A 20,917-nucleotide genomic window follows, 5' to 3' on the forward strand; every position below is an offset into this window, starting at 1 on the left:
ATCTGTTGTTTCACTTTGGCTTTGTAATAGCAACATCAGGCAGTGCTTTTCTTTGTTCCCCAGTAACACGGGCTTCTGATTTAATGTCAAATCACTTTCAGGTACCAGGTTCATTGTACTTTCAAGCAGTAGAACCTGTGTGTCCTTGGCACCAAAACAAAGAGCTTCTCTTTCATAGTTGCTCTTACTTAGTATTGGTTGTAACCCTTCCCTAGGTGGAGAATCAGCAGAACACAATTTAGGACCATCTGAAGGGGGTCAGTTAATTGTCTTCCTTGCGTCTTCAATCAATTCATGATACTATTTGAAATGGGGAATTATCCCCAAGTAGCAGAATATGTTTGGTTTAATCTGTTATGGCTTATAACTGAACATAGTTGTAAAGAGCCCATTAATGTGCATTGTATTAGACCAGGCATTTGAACGTTATAAATAAATTTCCTTGTGTTTTCTCCATAGTTATTCTGACATGGCTGTTACCGGGAACATTCATTTTTCTCTTATTTTTTGTTTTGGTTTGTTTTGTTTTCTCTTATTTTTTAAAACCAAGCCAGAACAGAGGCTCCTGGGTGGCTCAATGAGTTAAGCATCCGACTTCAGCTCAGGTCAGGATCTCACGGTTTGTGAGTTTTAGCCGTGAGTCCGGTTCTGCACTGACATTGCAGAACCTGCTTGGGATTTTCTCTCTGCCCCTCCCCGCCCCTGTTTCTCTTTCTCTCTCAAAAAAAACCCAACGACTTAAAAACTTAAAACAAAATATTGCAAAGTAAATAAATTCAATTGTGCCAGCTGCAAGTAGGCCAAAGAGAACAGTTCATTCTTTAAGCTAATGGGAAAAGCCAGGACAGGGAGGTATCTTGAGTTCAAATTGAGCCATTTTTTAAATTTTGGTAGCAGGTTTCTCTTTTTATCACTTCCTCAGTAGTTTCAAATTATGATTTTGTATGCCACAGACTTCCATTCCATTTCTTAATAGCTGTATCTGTTAAGAGTTGTTTAGCCCTAGTTGAAGTTAGTTAAAATGGTGCTGTGCACATGTGTGTCAGCATCTGAATCACTTCCAAACTTTTTCAAAACAATACCCTCACCCTAAGATTCTCTGTCTGCTCTTATGTAACAGAAAACTGAAAACACTCCTGACATTGAGAATTACTGGTCTGTGAGATTATTATTTTGTTTTAAAATGTGTGAATGGATTTTGTTTTGGTAAAAGAAATCCCTTGGTGACAGTTCTAGGATATATACTCACAGTATTTGTTAGTAAGGCATAGAGATCTTTCTCTCCTTATAACATACCATTCCACTTATCAAAACAGACCTTACTGCTGTTTTCTGTAGTAACTTGTTTTTGTTCTCTGTGTATATTTTACAAAATTTTTATTATATTAAATGATTGTATCAGCAACTATAAGTGGTTCTCTTTTGGGGGGCACCTATTATGATGATCATCATCATTGTGCCTATATTGGAATGATGGTGGATTACCAGCTATATACCAAATAATGATTCTTTGCTTTCCTTCAGTCTCCAGAACATGGATTCTAAATTGGCAATGAGGTCCTGATAAACCTTATGAAAATGATATAATTTTTTAGAAAAGGCCCAAGAGAAGGTTGCCTAAATTATTTCTGCCATTTTCAGAAGATTCTATAATAGAGAAGGAATGAGAAAAACAAGTTTTCAGCCAGTATTACACATTTTGTATTAATTATATTTCTACTGAGCTTCCAAAGTACTGGTGTCATTCATTTAACCGATGTGTATTAAGTCCTTACAATATGCCAGGCATTCTTCTAGGCACAAGAGGTACATTAGTGAACCAAGCAAAATACCTTCCTGGGTGGTAATTACTACCACTGAGGAAAGACAATAAACTATTATATAGCAAATTATAAAGTACAGTTTATAAAGTATATAAGTTATATAGTACATTGGAAATAGGTATAATGAGAAAATTAAAAAGAGATGAAAAGGGTAAATAAAGGGAGATCAGAGTTAGAAGGGGTGAGAATTGGGCAGTTGCAGTATTAAGTAGGATGATCATAACAGGCCTCATTTAGAAATGAGCTGCACACAGACACTTGAAGGGTGTGAGGGAGTCTAAGCAGCTAATTTGGGGAAGATAATTCCTAGCAAAGGGAGGGCTAGAACGAGGACCTGAGGGTGGGAACATTCTGGCTTTGTGTAGAACAGCAAGGAGGCCACTGTGGCTAGAGCAGAGGTAAAAATGTTCAGAGGAGTCAGAGATGAGGTCGGAGAGGTAAGAGCAGGGATTGGGAAATCATATGGTGAATGACTTCTTAAGTCACTGTTAGGACTTTGGTTTTCACTCTGAATGAATAAGGAGCCAGTTAAGGAGTGATAAGATCTGCTTTATGTCTTACCTAAGATCACTAAGATCTAAGATTATTCTGACTGCTGTAATTGAGAATAGACTAAAGGAGAATAAGAGTGGAGGCAGAGAGACCCATAAGGGAGACCACAGAAATTCTAAGGAAGGCATTATTGTAGCTCAGACCCAGTAGCAGCAGTAGAAATAGAAGTAGAGTAGATCAGATTCTCAGTAGATGTTAACGGTGGAATCACCAGTGGGAATGCAAACTCTGGTGCAGCCACTGTGAAAAACAGTGTAGAGTTTCCTCAGAAAGTTAGAAGTAGAACTACCCTATGGTCCAGCATTTGCACTACTAGATATTTACCCAAAGAATACAAAAATGCTAATTTAAAGGGATACATGCATGCACTTTGATATTTATAGCAGCATTATCTATAATAGGCAAATTATGGAAACAGCCCATGTGTGCATTGATTGATATTGTTTGTGTGTGTGTGTGTGTGTGTGTACACGTATACACAGTGGAATATTATCAGCCATAAAAAAGAATGAAATCTTGCCATTTGCAATGACATGGACAGATCTAGAGAATATTATGCTAAATGGATAAGTCAGAGAAAGACAAATACCATATGATTTTATTCAATGTGTGGAATTTAAGAAACAAAACAAATGAGCAAAGGGGGAGAAAAAGGAGAGGCAAACCAAGAAACAGACTCTCTCTTTTTTTTTAAGTAATCTCTGCACCCAACATGGGGTTCAAACCCATAACCCAGAGATCAGGAGTCACATCCTCTACCACCTGAATCAGCCAGGTGGCCCAAAAGACTCTTAACTATAGAAAACAAACTAACGGTTACCAGAAAGGAGGTGGGTGAGAGTGGGTTAAATCAATGATGGAGATTAAGGAATGCTCTTGTGATGAACACGGTGATGTATGGAAGTGTTGAATCACGATGCTGTACACTTGAAACCAATGTGACACTGTATGTTAACTAACTGAAAATTAAAAACTTTTTTAAAAAGTAGAACCAACAGAATTTTTTCATCGACTGGATGTAGTGTTTGAAAAAAATGACTCCAAAGTTACTAGCCTTAGTGGATGGAGTTACCATCAACTGAAATGAGAAGGCTGTTTGGGGTGCTGGGTGTGGACTCCTGACTGGGACCAGGAGTATAATGTTGGATATATCTTCAGTTTGAGATGGTTGTGGAACAGCCAGCCTTATACATTGAGGTGATAGTTAGATATTCAGGTTTGGCTTTATTCAGATTATATAGTATCACTTGATACCTGTTAAAATCCTAGGTCAGTACATACCAGTTCCACTAAATCAGGTTGTTAAAATAATAGTTTTCTCCCTATCCTTCCACATGTAGAACCAGTAATGTTTATCTTTCACCTTGGATGTCAGAAAAGAGGAGCAAATTAACCCTAAAAGAAGTAGAAGATCGGAAAATAATGAACTAGGAAACAAATAATAGAAAAAAATGTTTTAAGTGAAAAGTTGGTTCTTTGAAAAGGTGAATAAAATAGCCAAACTTAGGAAGAAAAAAAATAGTGAAAATATAAGTTGTCAACATTATTACAGACCCTATATATATTAAAAGAGAATAAGGAGATACTATGAACTACCAACAAATTCAACTTGCTGAAATGGACAGATTCCTTGGAAGGCACAACAAAACAGACACAGAAGAATTAGAAAATATCAAGGAGCTCCATATCAGTTACAGACATAGATTGAATTTGTAATTAAAAACTTTGGGGGGGCACTTGAGTGGCTCAGTTAAGCATCCGACTCTTGATTTAAGCTCAGGTCATGATCTTATGGTTTAATTTAAAGGATAAATTCCAGTGAGTTGAGTTCCAGCCCCACACTGGGCTCTGCTCACAGCATGGAGCCTGCTTGGGATTCTTTTTCCCTGAACCTTCTGCCCCTTCCTTTCTCTCTTTCTCTTTCTCTCTCTCAAAATAAATAGCTTAAAAAACAAACAAACAAAATACAACTTTCAGGGCACCTAGTCATGATCCTGGGACCCTGGGATAGAGCCCCACATTGGGCTCTGTGCTGAACAGGGAGCCTGCTTAAGATTCTCCCCTCCCCCTCCCTCAGTCTCACTCCTTCCCTCTCCCCCACTCAGTCCCTCCTCCGCTTGCTGTCTCACCCACACTCTCTAAAATAAAAAAAATAAAACCCTTTCAAAGTGTTTTTTGAAAGAAAAGAAAACTGGACTCTTGATGGCTATCTCACTAAATTCATTCAGGAATGAAGGAAGTAAAAATAGCAACTCTTCATAGACTCTAAGAAAGGAGAGGAAGACAGAACACTTTCTACATCCTGTTATGAAGCACCTTGACTGATATTAAATACCCAACAAAAATACTACAAGCAAAGAAAACTATAAACCTCTTGTGTTATTATAAAGCTATAATACCTCTTGTGAATGGAGATGCAAAATTCTTAATAAAATTTTATCTAATTAAATCCAGCAATATATAAAAAGGTAAATGCATAATGACTAAGTGAGAGTATATTCTAGGAATATAAAGTCTGTTTAACATTTAAAAATCAGTCATTCACCACACTGATAGAATGAAGGAGAAGAACCTTAGATCATCTCAATAAGTGGAGAATAAGCATTTGACAAAATTTAAAACCCATTTATGATAAAAAACACAAAAAACAAAAACTAGCAGACAAGGAATGAAAAGAACCTTCCTAAATCTCATAAAGGGCATCTATGAAGCTCTCACTCCTAATTATAAAACTCTTTCCCTGAAGATTAAGACAAGGAAAGGATGCCTGTTATCAACAGACATCCTCTACTCAGCATTGTACCAGAAGTTATAGCTAGTGCAATCAGGTAAGAAAAAGGAATAAGCAGTGTATGGATTGGAAAGGGAAAAGCAGAATTGTGTGTATAGATCACATTATTGTGTATATGGAAAACCCTGTGCAGTCCGCAAAACAATATGCTAAAATAAGTGAATTGAGCAAGGTTATAGAATACAAGGTCAATAGGGGGAAAAAGTGATTATTATTTTTTTTGACGTTTTATTTATTTTTGAGACAGGGAGAGACAGAGCATGAACAGGGGAGGGTCAGAGAGAGGGAGACACAGAATCTGAAACAGGCTCCAGGCTCTGAGCTGTCAGCACAGAGCCCGACGCGGGGCTCGAACTCACGGACCGTGAGATCATGACCTGAGCCAAAGTCAGCTGCTTAACCGACTGAGCCACCCAGGCGCCCCAAAAAGTGATTTTTATATTAGCAATGAACAATTACAATATAAGAATTTTTCAGGGTGCCTGGGTGGCTCAGTCAGTTGAGTGTCCGGCTTCGGCTCAGGTCATGATCTCAGTTTGTGGGTTCAAGCCCCGCATCAGGCTCTGTGCTGACAGCTTAGAACCTGGAGCCTGCTTCGGATACTGTGTCTCCCTCTCTCTCTGCTCCTCCCCCATTCATGCTCTGTCTCTCTCTCATTCAAAAATAAACAAAAACAGGGGCGCCTGGGTGGCTCAGTCGGTTAAGCGTCTGACTTCAGCTCAGGTCACGATCTCGCAGTCCGTGAGTTTGAGCCCCACGTCGGGCTCTGGGTTGATGGCTCAGAGCCTGGAGCCTGCTTCCAATTCTGTGTCTCCCTCTCTCTCTGACCCTCCCCCGTTCATGCTCTGTCTCTCTCTGTCTCAAAAATAAAGGTTTACAAAAAAATTTTTTTAAATAAAAACATTTTTTTAAATGTTTTTTTTTAATAAAAAAAAAAAAAAGAAGAAGAAGGAGAAAATAAGAATTTTAGGGATGCCTGAGTGGCTCAGTCAGTTAAGTGTCTGAATTTGGTTCAGGTCATGATCTCACGGTTTGTGGGTTCGAGCCCCGTGTTGGACTCTGTGCTGACAGATCAGAGCCTGGAACCTGCTCGGATTCTGTGTCTCTCCTCTCTGTCTGATCCTCCCTGCTTGTGCTCTTATCTCTCAAAAATAAATAAACATTAAATTAAAAAAAAAAAAGATGGACCTAAATATAAAACCTAAAACAATAAAGCTTCAAGAAGAAAACATCTTCACAACCTTGGTATAGGCAGAGATTTCATGGACATGACACAAAGGCATTAACCCTAAAAGTAAAAAGCCTGCTAAGTTGGATTTCATCAGAAGTAAAGTTTCATTAGAAGACTTTAGAAAAATGGACAAGCCACAGACTAAATAATATTTGCAGTAGATATATCTGACAGAGGACTAATACCCAGAATTTTTTTAATTTACATTCAAATTAGCATATAGTGCAACAATGATTTCAGGAGTAGATTCCTTAATGCCCTTTACCCATTTAGCCTATTCCCCCCCCCCCCCACCCCTCCAGTAACCCTCTGTTCTCCATATTTAGGAGTCTCTTATGTTTTGTCCCCCTCCCTATTTTTTATTATTTTTGCTTCCCTTCCTTTGTGTTCATCTATATGGAGTATATATACACTCCATTGTGTGTGTGTATATATATATATATATATATATATATATATATATATATACACACACACACACACCACATCTTTATCCATTCATCCATCGATGGACATTTGGGCTCTTTCCATACTTTGGCTATTGTTGATAGTGCTGCTATAAACATGGGGGTGCATGTGTCCCTTCGAAACAGCACACCTGTACCCCATGGATAAATGCCTAGTAGTGCAATTGCTGGGTCATAGGGTAGTTCTATTTTCAACTTTTTGAGGAACCTCCATACTGGTTTCCAGAGTGGCTGCACCAGCTTGCATTCTCACCAGCAGTGCAAAAGAGATCCTCTTTCTCCGCATCCTCGCCAATATCTGTTGTTGTTGCCTGAGTTGTTAATGTTAGCCATTCTGACAGGTGTGAGGTGGTATCTCATTGTGGGTTTGATTTGTATTTCCCTGATGATGAGTGATATTTTTTTCATGTGTGTGTTAGCCATCTGGATGCCTTCCTTGGAAAAGTGTCTATTTGTGTCTTTTGCCCATTTCTTCACTGGATTATTTGGTTTTTTTGGTTGTTGAGTTTGATAAGTTCTTTATAGATTTTGGATACTAACCCTTTATCTGATATGTCATTTGCAAATATCTTCTCTCATTCCATCAGTTGCCTTTTAGTTTTGCTGATTGTTTCCTTCACCGTGCAGAAGCTTTTTATTTTGATGAGGTCCCAATAGTTCATTTTTGCTTTTGTTTTCCTTGCCTCTGGAGACATGTTGAGTAAGAAGTTGCTGCGGCCGAGATCAAAGAGGTTTTTGCCTGCTTTCTTCTCAAGGATTTTGATGGCTTCCTGTCTTACATTTAGGTCTTTCATCCGTTTTGAGTTTTATTTTTGGGTACGGTGTAAGAAAATGGTCCAGGTTCGTTTTTCTGCATATCTCTGTCCAGTTTTCCCAGCACCACTTGCTAAAGAGACTGTCTTTATTCCATTGGCAGAATATTTTCTAAGAGTGGGGAATTTTTTTTTTTTTTTTAACATTTATTTATTGAGAGAGACAGAGCGTGAACTGTGGGAGGGGCAGAGAGAGCAGGAGACAGAATCTGAAGCAGGCTCTAGGCTATGACCTGTCAGCAAAGAGCCTAATGCGGGACTCAAACTCACGAACCATGAGATCATGATCTGAGCCAAAGTCCGGCGCTTAACCAACTGAACCACCCAGGCACACCCCACCCCGAGAATATTTAAAAAAACAAAACAAAAACACTTCCCGTGTATCTTAAATTTTTCCTTTTGTTCCCTTTTTTCCTAACTCTTGCTTAAATAATCACTTCTGGAATACTTGTCCAGTCTCTGCCCTTCAAAAGGCCATAAGTCAGAGCTTACAAATATTGATGTGATTGATACCTGAAATTTTAAAGACTGGAAGCACATCTTGAGGAATCAGTGATATCAACCACTCAGATCTTACAAAGTGCTAAGTAATTCCATTGAGATTCTATTCATTGGTCTACTCCTTCCTTTAACTTACCTATTTTCCAGCCATCCTCATTCAAGATAAAGATGAATAGTTCTCCCAAGTTAAAGTAAATATAGTAGTTCTTATAAACTTTCTCAATTTCAGTTGACCCGTTATTTGTTAATAAGTACATACATACTTTAATAAATTTTAAAAATAAAGTAATTCCAAGACTTGGTCCAGTATTTTGGAAAGCAGTCTGGTAGAAAAATCAGTATATTCTTGGGGCACCTCAGTGGCTCAGTCAGTTAAGTGTCCAGCTCCTGATTACAGCTCAAGTCATGAAATCACAGTTTGTGAGTTTGAGCCCCACATCATCAAACTCTGCACTGACAGCTTGGAGCCTCCTTGGGATTCTGTGTCTCCCTCTTTGCCCCTCCCCCGCTCGTGCATGCTCCCACGCTCTCTCTCAAAAAAAAAAAAAAAAAAAAAAATGTCTAAAGAAAAGAAAAATCTGGGGGGTGCCTGGGTGGCTCAGTTGGTTGAGCATCCAACTTCGACTCAGGTCATGATCTCACGGTCCGTGAGTTCGAGCTCAGAGCCTGGAGCCTGCTTCAGATTCTGTGTCTCCCTCTCTCTCTGACCCTCCCCCGTTCATGCTCTGTCTGTCTCTGTCTTAAAAATAAATAAACATTTAATTTTTTTTTTTTTTTTTTTTTTTTTTTTTTAAGAAGAAAAATCTGGGGCACCTGGGTAGCTCAGTCAGTTGAACATCCGACTTTGGCTCAGGTCATGATCTCGTGGTTCGTGAGTTCAAGCCCCATTTAGGGCTCTGTGCTATCAGCTCAGAGCCTGGAGCCTGCTTCAGATTCCGTGTCTCTCTCTCTCTCTCTGCCCCTCCCCTGCTTGCGCTCTGTCTCTCTCTGCCTCTCAAAAACAAATGAACGTTAAAAAAATAATAATAAAAAAAATCAGCATATTTTTTTAAATGTGGTGTTCTTGCTACTATTTAGTGAACAGACTTCTGCAGCACATGTGCAGAGACCTACAGTGGCTAATAAATGGTCAAACTGACACGTAGTTTTTCTCTAATATGCTTAGCCAGCTAATTTGCTTCTATTTTTCTTTTACAGTTTCAGCTCCTAGCTTCTGCTCTGTTCAAATCTGGTTCAGATTTTACAGCTCTAGGTAAGTATTCCAGCCTAGTTTATCTAGCTTACATGCCCTACCATTTCAGGGATTGGATTTTGGTTTCTTTTAAGTGAAACATCAGGCGAGATGTTCATCTAAACAAAACAAGTTTCAAGGTAGCCTGCAAAATTTCTAATAACCTGCTACAGAGTTATTTTCCAAGCATCAGTCACCAGTTCATGGGTCAGTTTGCAGTTCCTGTTACACCAATTGCTGGGTTCTTATGCAAACACATGGCAGTAGAAGCATGATCAAAATAAATTAACTCGTATAGCATGGTTTTGGAATGTAGGTGTACTACTCATACACTTAACTATTAGATGACATTTCTTGGTGGGATGATTTTTCCTCTCAGTTTATTCTTTGTGGAATCAACAGATTGGTGACGGGTAGGCAGTGAAAAAATCATTTTGAGATCAGAGAAAATGCATTATCTCTTCCCTGAAAATGCCAAATTTTGTATGCTGTTATTTTAATTGTTTAAGATAAACTCTACTTGAAACTCCAGTGTTTCTCAGACACTCCAGATATGGGCATCAGTCTCCATTTAGGAGTACTCTCATTTAGTATCAATGGATTATTAACGTAACTAGACTGTAGTGAAGTGGGGAATCTTACAGAATCCAGCAGAAATCAGGTGAATTTTCAAGAATCTTTTTGTTAGGATAAACACATAAAAACATAAATTCCAGTATATGAAATACAGATACTAGTCTTTATCTCTAGCATAAACACTTTGGGATAGCAATTTAATTTCTTCATCATCCTTCTGTCTCCTAAAGGTGAGCTATACCTCAAAGGAACAGAACATATATAATTCTGGTGTTTTTCAGTGGGATGGGAAAGAATAGCAATTTTCCTTGGGGTCTTGCCCTTTCTTATTCCATAACCAGTAATCGAGGCTTCTCCACTGATAGAGGCACCTCTAGTCCTGAGTTCTAATTCCGGAACACATAGGATTCCACAGGGTAGGACTGAGCACACTTTGCTATAAAACATAGGTTCTCTGAAAATTTAGATAATTGTTTAGCACTATTCCATACAAATATTTTGAGGCTAACAGAGAGCTTAACCCTGTGATGAAGACCTTAAGTATAAGCATTATTTTAGAAAGTCCATACCCTTGTGAATTTCATCATTTGAGACAGATTTAGTGATACATGAATTAGGAACCTGGCACATAGATATTGTTTGAATGAACATGTGCCTTGTTATGCATGGATACCACAGCCCAGGGCCATTATTTCTATTTTATTGGTGGGCAGCACTAAAATGTCTCTGGCTGACTTATATTTAGCCTTTAGAACAAAAATGTCTTGGCAGTCATTTAAATATGTTAGGTTGGTGTCAGCAAATATTTTACCTTTAACTTAACTCCTTTCTTTGGTCTCTTCCCCATTCACTGCCAGCTAATATATTTTTCAGGAACAGTTTGTTTTACTTGGATTCCGAGCAAACCTCAGATACACTGAGAACAATACAAACAATAGAAAAAAATACAAAAAGAAAATTCCTGTGGGGTTTTACTTCCTACCGTGTTTGAAGGAGGCAGTATGTTTAGTAGTTAGAGATGAGAGTGTAGGAGAGTGATTAAGAGTCAGAATCTAGGTTCAGATATCAATTCTGCCACTTGCTAATTTCAACCAAATTAATTTCAAAAAGCGACCTTGAGGGGTGCCTGGGTGCCTAAGTCGGTTCAGTGTCCAACTCTTGATCTCAGCTCAGATCTTGATCTCAGGGTCGTGAGTTCTAGCCCCACATTGGGCTCCACGCTGAGTGTGAAGCCTACTTAAAAAAAAGTGACCTCTTGCAAGTACCTTTCTTTTTATTTATTTTTTTTAATTTTTAACATTTATTTATTATTTTTCAGAGACAAGAGTGTGAGCAGGGGAGGGGCAGAGAGAGAGAAGGAGACACAGAACCCGAAGCAGGTTTCAGGCTCCAAGCTGTCAGCACAGAGCCTGATGGGGAGTTTGAACCCACAAGCCGTGAGATCGTGACCTGAGCCTCCCAGGTGCCCTGAGCAAGTCACCTTTGTAATATTTAATTTCTCCATTTATAAAATGGAGGTAATAAGAGTACTTACCTTAAGTTGAGAGAATTAGGTGAAATAATTATGGCGAACACTTAACACAATAAAACAGTAAGTGCCCCATTCAGAGTACTATTAATATTACCTCCCTCAAAAACATAATCTTCTTGGGATACCTGGGTGGCTCAGTCGGTTAAGCATCGGAAACTTGGTTTCGGGCTCAGGTCATGATCTCACGAACCATGAGTTCAAGCCACACATCGGGCTCTGTGCTGACAGCTTGGAGCCTGCTTAGCGATTCTTTCTTCTCCTCTCTCTCTGCCCCTCTGGGTGCACGCTCTGTCTCTCAAAATAAATAAATTAAAAAACAGAAAAGGATTTAAAAAAAAATGTAACCTTGTAACACTGGTAAGTTTGGATGAAAGGCAAATTCAGACTTTATGCCAATTTTAATAAGGAGAAATTTGGTATATTATTTATAAACAAAATGTATTTTTCTTAATGTTTCATGCCTACTTCAAGTTCCTGACTCTTGTTTATTTCCCATCAGATTGTCTTATCTTCACTCCACTTAGAGTTGAAATCAAGTGGGGTATTTCACGTGTAGATATATACATTTTTTAAGATTTTTATTTTTGAGTAATCTCTACACCCAATGTGGGCCTGAAACTCACAACCCTGAGATTGAGTCACACGCTTCACCAACTGAGCCAGCCCAGTGTCTCTAGTTGTATACATTTTTTTCATGTATAGATAAACTAAATACTTCATTTTCTAAATTCTCCAAAAAATTTGCCTCTGCTAAAGTTTCTGACAGACTTCCTTCCAAATTGCTTCTCTTAACCTCCTAGTGAGAATTAATTATCGACTAATGTCCTATGTACCTTAAAGAATTAGAAAAATGGAAAGTGATTTACAGACAGCTGACATCTTAATTTTGAAAAATGACAGACTTCAGAGCAAAATAACCTCTGGGGATCTTTAGAGCTTCTGGTGGCTATGGGCACTTTTAAGCTTGAACTCAGACATTTTGCTAATTTTTAGAGCTGTGTCTTGGTTCCAGAAAGTATGCATTGGTACAGTTTAAGCATACTTTCAGCAAGGTATGTGAGAACTAGGAAAAAATCTGTCTTGTAGAGCATTTTGCCTTTTTTTTTTTTTTTTTTTTTTTTTTGGAAGGAGAGAGAGAGATTGAGAGAGAGTCAGTCAGTTGGGTGTCTGACTTCAGCTCAGGTTATGATCTCGCGGCTCATGAGTTTGAGCCCCACTTCAGGCTCTGTGCTGACGGCTGAGAGCCTGGAGCCTGTTTCAGATTCTGTGTCTCCCTCTCTCTCTGCCCCTCCCCCACTTGCACTCTGTCTCTCTCTCTCAGGAATGAATAAACATGAAAAAAAATTTTTTTAATAAAAGATACTTTCTTCAACCTCTTGTCTGTAACCCACATGTTTACAGATACTTTTTATATAATAGTGAATTTATTATTAGCAATAGAAAGTATAAATAAACTTATATCCAGGAGAAAAATGTAAATAGGAAAACTTACCTAGTCCGTATAGGATATTAAGTTGAAAGTATTGTATATTCCTAATAGTTCACTTTTCTTTTTAGAGCAGTCATTATCTTTAGTCATGATAGTAGCAATAAAGTGATAGCTAGTATTTATTGAGCACTTCTATGGGGCCAGGTACTATTCTAAGTACTATACATGTCTTAACTCATTTAATCTAGATAATAATCCTATGAAGTAGCTACTTTTGTGAGGCCCTTTTATATGTGAAGAAACTGGGACGCTTGCCCAGGAATAGTGCTGGTGAATGGCAAAACAAGGATAGAAACTTGGATAGTATGGCTTCAGAGCTCACTATAAACTACCAACTATACTGCTTCTCATTGAGCTCTACCAGTTTCTACTACTCTGATTAATTTCTTATTCCATTTTATGATGAAAATCAAGTGAAAGAAACATTGATTAGGAGTGTGAGATTTATGATAATCAGTGTAACCGTTTTTGTCCCAGCTCTGCCTTTTAATTAGTCATGTTACGTTCCTAGTGCCTACCCTTTTTAATGTATTTTTTAAAAAAACATTGACTACAGATAAAGCTTAAGATTCTTCCTGAACAACTTTCCTCAGCTCTGTCTCCTCTCAAGTGTAACCTTTCATATCTGGCAGATCTTTACACAAACACACACATACACACAACCATATACACAGATATACAAATACAGCTGATTCTCTTTATTTACAGTAGTTCTGTTAAGTCATCAGTCTGTTCTGTTATGGCTGAATTAGTGAATACTGAACCATTACCCTATGGGACGTAGGGAGTTAAGTTCCCTATTGTTCATTCATTAACATTGAACTCAGGCCACAGCACTGTAACTCTTTCCTCAAAGAAGCTTGTCTTAACACACACATTTTCTCCATTAGGCACATTATGGCCTTTTTGCATTTAAGAACACTAGACAACACTTCAGCACTACACTTGGGGGATCATTTTAAGCAGTGAGGTCACCAACAAAAAGCACAAAATGCAAAAAACATGACACCAATAGACCAAAAAGGACACTTGTTTATAATGTGAGAGGTGAAAAAAGAAGGCAGAGCATCACCCAGTTCATCCTCAGCTGAGAACGTTTGTGTATTTTCCCAGCTGTCCACTTGTCTGTGCAAGACCACATAGTGCCACAAGTATTTATTTTGAGTTTCAGCTAAATTTTAATGGGCAGACAAATGCACAAATATCTGAATAATAAGGATGGACTGTACACACAGACACACAGATGTATAGTTCTGTATGTTCTGGTTTTATTACACAATGTAAAATATGTATTCTACAACATAACATTTTAAAATTTAATGATGTGGCGTGGAGATGTTTGCAAGAAACTATAATCTATTGTATTCTTATTGAGTGATATATGATATTGCATAATAGGATCTACCATAATTTAAACATTCATCTAATGATAGTGTAAATTTCAGTCTTCTCACTGGTAAATGGTGAATAAAAATAAAACCTGTTCAGATGGTAACTATACTTACTGTGAGGAGTATTGAGTAATGTATGGAATTAAGTAAAAATCACCACATTGTGGGGCACCTAGGTGGCTCAGTTGATTGAGTGTCTGGCTGTTAATTTTAGCTTAGGTCATGATCCCAGGGTCGTGGGATCAAGCCCCATGTCAGTCTCTGTGCTGACTGTGAAGCCTACTTAAGATTCATTCATTCATTCATTCATTCATTCATTCATTGAATCATTCTCTCTTTCTCTCTCTCTCCCCCCCCACACTGCTCTTCTCCCCTGCTCACATATACTCTCTCTCTCTCTCTCAAATTAAAAAAATCACTAAGTTGTACACTTGAAACTAACATAACATTGTATGTCAGTATACTCCAATGATAAAAATATTTAAGTCAAAAAATTAATTAAACATGTTCTTTTAAGGGTTAAAGAAACTTAGCACACTGCTTACAGTTTAAGCACTCAGTGAATATTTGTTAATAAAAATACATAAATGAGCTTTGGAGTCAGACAGACATGGGTCCACGTTCTATTCTCTTCTCTCACCAGCTGTGAGATCTTACTAAATTACTGAATCTCTCTAACCTGTCTCACACGAAAGGGGAGTTTATGATAAACGCTTCATTATTTTTTTTATAAGAATGAAATGTGGTCATGCATAAACTACCTAGCACACAGCAGGAACTCAGTGTTTCCCTCCCTCTTAAATCATTTAATCTCATGGAAATGTATTTACTTCATTTGATATTATTTCATAAGAAGACAGGTGTTTCATTAGTAATACATAGGTATTACTTCATTAGAGGATTACCACAGAATCAATATTTTCTCCTAAAAATAAAACATCACATTTTTACAAATATAGAAAATAAAGAAAGGAAAAACCTGAAAGTTGACTACAAACAGAAGCCTGTTTATCCAGTTGGTAACATTACCACCCAATAGCAGGGGGGGAGAGAGAAAATGTTTAGTACAATGCTTAGACCATACTCCTACTGAAATATATTTTAAAGACAGTGAAAGCAAAGAAATCTTGTGTTTTGCCTGTAGTGGTTTGGATATAGTAATTCTGGAATGTGTTTTGTGTGTATTTCAGGTTGAGCAAATGAGTAAATATGATATTGCAGAATGTCAGTTTTCTTAGTGGAAGAAAGGAGGTACTATAAATAGGGAATGGGATAAGGAGAGGAAGAATCCTTTAACGTTCTTAAAAACTGAGAATCGGGGCGCCTGGGTGGCGCAGTCGGTTAAGCGTCCGACTTCAGCCAGGTCACGATCTCGTGGTCCGGGAGTTCGAGCCCCGCGTCGGGCTCTGGGCTGATGGCTCAGAGCCTGGAGCCTGTTTCCGATTCTGTGTCTCCCTCTCTCTCTGCCCCTCCCCCGTTCATGCTCTGTCTCACTCTGTCCCAAAAATAAATAAACGTTGAAAAAAAAAAAAAAAAAAAAAAAAAAAAAAAAAAAAACCTGAGAATCATCAATGAAATCACGAACTCGTGATTTTGGCTTAAAAAAAGCTATATAATATGTGTGTACATATGTGGATAGGCCTAGAAACAGCACCACCCTTGGCAATTAGCACAACTGATCTTGGTTTCTAAATGCTACCACTAAAAAGGAATAAGGCGTCCTTGGGAAAATGGCTCATTCCAGAACTGTGTAAAGATGAGCTTGGATATCTTGTTGTGCCAGAAAGGAACAGAGTATTTTTTAAAAAATTCTTTTTTAATGTTTATTTGTTTTTGAGAAACAGAGACAGAACGTGAGTGGGGGAGGAGCAGAGAGAGAGAGGGAGACACAGAATCCCAAACAGGCTCCAGGCTCCAAGCTGTCAGCACAGAACTGGACGTGGGGCTCGAACCCACAAACTACGAGATCGTGACCTACGCTGGAGTCAGACACTCAACCAACTGAGCCACCCAGGTGCCCCGTTAATGGGAACATTTAAAAAAGACATAGAAACCAGCTCAAAAGAGCTCTCACTGGCCCAAACTGGGACAGTATGAGTATTAAAATGAATAATGAGGGGCGCCTGGGTGGCGCAGTCGGTTAAGCGTCCGACTTCAGCCAGGTCACGATCTCGCGGTCCGTGAGTTCGAGCCCCGCGTCAGGCTCTGGGCTGATGGCTCAGAGCCTGGAGCCTGTTTCCGATTCTGTGTCTCCCTCTCTCTCTGCCCCTCCCCCATTCATGCTCTGTCTCTCTCTGTCCCAAAAATAAATAAACGTTGAAAAAAAAAAAAATGAATAATGACAGTAATAAATACAATATATTGAAGAAGAAAAGGATCCATGAGAACATACTCATGCAAACAAATAAAATGGAAGGGAAAAAAAACTTTATAATTAATGTCAGTCAACAAATGTAGAAGGAATTGTAATTAGAAAAACAGCATTGTAGTTGTTTAGCAAGATATAATTATTTTAGCAAGAATCATCAGTGAATGCTAATATCATTGGGTGCAAGTCTCTTGGGGAACAGGATATTCACACAGTCTCAAATTGTATCCTCGTCAATATTTTACTAATTATAGTGGTAGAAAAGAACACCTTCACATTGGAAAAAAATTGGCTACTGTAGCTTAAGTGGTCAAAGTGAACATTGGGACACACTGATAGCATGTGCCTCCTGACATGATGCACTGAGAAGGACACAGTATCACTTATGTAGTATTCTTGCCAGAACTGCATAAATTTCATTCTGATCATGAGGAAGCAGTCAGACAACCCAAATCCAGCACATTCTGCTACATAACTGCTCTGTACTTTTCAAGAATATCAGTGTCAGGGTGCCTGGGTGACTCAGTTAAGCGTCCAACTTCGGCTCAAGTCATGATCTCACAGCTTGTGTGTTTGAGCCCCGTGTCAGGCTCTGTGCTGACAGCTCAGAGCCTGGAGCCTGCTTCAGATTCTGTGTCTCCCCTACCCCACTCGTGCTCTGTCTCTCTCTCTCTCTCAAAAATAAACATTAAAAAAAAAAAAAAAGGAATATCAGTGCCATTAAAAAAAACAGAGGCTGAGGGGCACCTGGGTGGTTTAGTCTATTAAGCATCTCTTTATCTCAGGTCAGGTTATGATCTTGAGGTGGGATCGAGCCCTACATTGGGCTGGCTCCATGCTGAGCGTGAAGCCTGCTTGGAATTCTCTCTCCCCTTCTCTCTGCAGAGCTTCTGCCCAACTTGTGTTCTTTCTCTCTCAAGATGAATAAACGGGTTTTTTTTAATAATAAAAAAAAAAAAGGCTGAGGAACTATTCCAGGCCAAAGAGACTTGAAGGGGCACCTGGATGGCTCATTTGGTTAAGCGTCTGACTCTCAGGCCATGATCTCACGGTTTTGTTGAGTTTGAGCCCTGCATCGGGCTTCACACTGGCAGTGCGGAGACTGCTTGGGATTCTGTGTCTCCCTGTCTGTCTGCACCCCACCCCAACTTGCACTGTCTCTGTCTCAAAATAAATAATAAACTTTAAAAGACCCAAAAACTAAATACTTGATAGTGGATTGAGTTTTAGTTTAGTGGAGAAAATGACTATAAAAAAGACTGTTGTTAAGTTTCCCAAATTTAATATATAGTGGCTATTCAAGTGATGTTCTTAGGTGAAATGAACTCAAGTATGAGTGAAAATGTCTACAACTTACTCCCAAATAGTTCCACAAAAAAAGTATGTGTGGGGTACAAACAACAGAAAGAATGAGAACATTTGACAATGTTAACAATTAAGTAATCTAGGTGAGGGTATATGAATATTTGTTGCATTATTGAAACTTGTCTAAGAATTTGAAAATTTTCAAAATAAGTTGAAAATAAAGCAATTTAGAAATTCAGAAAAGCAATTTAAATAGGGGGAAAAAGTGATACCATCATTCAAAGCTAACCTTTGCTTACATTTTGGAGTATTTCCTTCTGTTCTTTTCCATGATATTTCTTTGTTAAATCTTAAGCTCCAAAGAAGTAAACATTTGCTCTCAAACTTAAAATAATAGTAAAAAAATTTTTTTAACAAAAAAGAATGTACTTTTCTTGAGGCATTGTTTATTTTCCTTCCAGGAAACTGATATCCTTGGCAATGTTCTGTTCTGTTCATGTTCTTTACAAGAATGAAAACAGTGCACCTAAAACAGTATTCTAAGTTGAATGAAAATTGGTCCAATTTGAAATAATTTTCACTGAGTATTATGGCATATATAACTCTTTCTGGCACTATTTCTGTTTCTTGTGGTAGTCTATAGGGCTCTCATGTCTCAGCCATTTCAGGAATGGGGAAATCAAAAGACTATTTCGTTTATCATTCGTTATATGTACATAAGAAATTTGAGGCAGCTTAAAGCAATACAGCAGCTAACTAAAGGAAGGAAGCATCTCACTGAATATTCCTTTGACTGGAATGAACTTGAAAATTAAATGTTTACTAAAGGTTAAAGGGGAAAAAATCCTGTAGTTCCATTGGCCCCCACCTTTTAAGAATGTCATCCACTTTTTTTTTTTATGTTTATTTTTGAGAGAGAGAGAGAGAGATCATGAGCAGGAGAGGGGCAGAGAGAAAGGAAGACACAGAATCCTGAGCGGGCTCCAGGCTCTGAGCTGGTAGCACAGACCCCGACGTGGGGCTCAAACCTACGAACCATGAGATCATGACCTGAGCTAAAGTCAGACGCTCAACTGACTGAGCCACCCAGGCACCTCTGTCATCCACTTTCTAATGTTTACCTGCAGAAAAGTCATTCATTGCTCTGTTTTTCACACAACGTGTGCCTGGGGTAGAGCATGGTGCATAGTATCAAACATGTATGGCCAGGTACTGTTCTCTGCTATCATACATGTATTTCTTTCCCTCAGTTATGTTTTCACTCAGTTCTCTGAGACTACATTCAGCTCTTGGGACCTTAATGATTTTAGACCACTTTCTAAAGAAAGTGATTTTATTTTTCATTTTGATTTTATTGTATTTTTTTATTATAAAAAAATGTTAGTGGTCGGAAGTATTATAAAGTTGGAAAAGAGGCAGAAATTTCCTCAGTGGACTAGAAGAGGTAAATGTAAAGAAAAGAAGAGAGTCAGTATTAGTTACTAAAGTGCCAGTCATTAGAACAGGTGCTTCTCACATAATTATATCTAATATGCACAATATCCCCATGAGTATACAAGATTAATACAAATTTATAGCTGACCAGACAGTTGGAGAAAGGCTGATTAACTCACCTAAGATCACACCACTGCCAGGTACTAGACCTGGGTTCGGGACCTACATTTGTCTGGTTTTAAAATCAGATTTGGTTTTGATTTTTGCATTCTACATTGCTGCTTTTCTCAACTAGCTTCTCCGTTACATGTTTTAGACACAATGGATGAGTTTCTTTGTATCTCTCCCTTTACCAGGCTTTTCCGATGTGGATCACACCTATGCTCAAAGAACTCAGCTCTTTGACACCTTAGTAAATTTCTTTCCTGACAGCATGACTCCTCCCAAAGGCAACCTGGTAGACCTCATCACGCTGTAACTGAAGAGTCACTGGACAGAAATGGAGAACGTCTGATTTCAGTATTTTGGAGTCCAACTCCGTTGACTGACAATTAGGCTGCAGTGATTGAGGACTGCACCAGAATTTTGAAGGGATCTTTACTGTCACAACTTTTAACCCTCTTCCTTCATACCTGACCTCAGCCCCTTTCTCCTCATCCCATTCCTGAATTAGGCTAATAAAGTGAAATTGGTATACTTTCCATTTAAATATATATATATTTTTTTCTTACTTTAACTTTTAAGAACTAATGAGTATAAAAGAAAAAGTAATCAGGCAGTTTACCCTTTTCTGATTTTTATTTCATTTTTATAAAATTGGGGCAAGTAAGCACTATTAACAGACTCAGTGCTGTAATGTAAGAATTGGGGTTTTGTTGTTGATTTGTGTTGGCTTTCTTTCTCCTCCTTTCCCATTTCAGTTTACCTCGCATCATGCAAACTGCTTATAAGTAATGTCACTTGTTTACCTCTTTAATTCATTCTTAAAAGTGTGGAGTTCTGTAGGGCAAATGATGTAAAAGTGATGTATGTGTCTCTGTTGACTAGAGTCTTGTATTACATTAAACAATAGGAAGAACAGAGGGCTCAAATGTATGCCCCTTGTCATAGAACTAAAAAATGAAACCCAAGATTGATCCAGGCACTTATCTGAGATTGGTCTATAGTATTTCTATAATGATATATTTTATAGCGGATATTACAATAGCTTTGAGTCACAGAAACCTTAAACTGAGGAGAATATAGTTCAAAACCTTTAAGAGCCATTATAAAAATTACCAGCAAGAAGATTCCAGTAGTGATTAATATGTTCATTGATGTCTTTGTAGCAAATTTTGGAAGAAAACGACTCTTTTCTCTGGTAGAGCTATGCTTCCATTTCTCCTTTGTGCTTTTTGTAGCATTTTCACTTGGGA

General features: G+C 38.3%; 1 protein-coding gene across 3 annotated transcripts in view; it reads left to right on the top strand.

Moving 5' to 3' along the window:
- Window positions 1–20,211, top strand: part of MKLN1 (muskelin 1) — a 376,956-nt gene extending 356,745 nt beyond the window's left edge. For all 3 annotated transcript variants that reach the window (XM_045495670.1, XM_045495671.1, XM_045495669.1), the window contains 2 exons: window positions 9,375–9,429; window positions 19,859–20,211. In XM_045495670.1, the coding sequence (XP_045351626.1) occupies window positions 9,375–9,429; window positions 19,859–19,980 (177 nt within the window). In that variant the 3' untranslated portion in view covers window positions 19,981–20,211. The remainder of the gene's footprint in view (window positions 1–9,374; window positions 9,430–19,858) is intronic.
- Window positions 20,212–20,917: the final 706 nt, after the last annotated feature.

Source organism: Leopardus geoffroyi, chromosome A2, assembly GCF_018350155.1.
Source record: "Leopardus geoffroyi isolate Oge1 chromosome A2, O.geoffroyi_Oge1_pat1.0, whole genome shotgun sequence".
NCBI classification, from domain to species: domain Eukaryota; kingdom Metazoa; phylum Chordata; class Mammalia; order Carnivora; family Felidae; genus Leopardus; species Leopardus geoffroyi.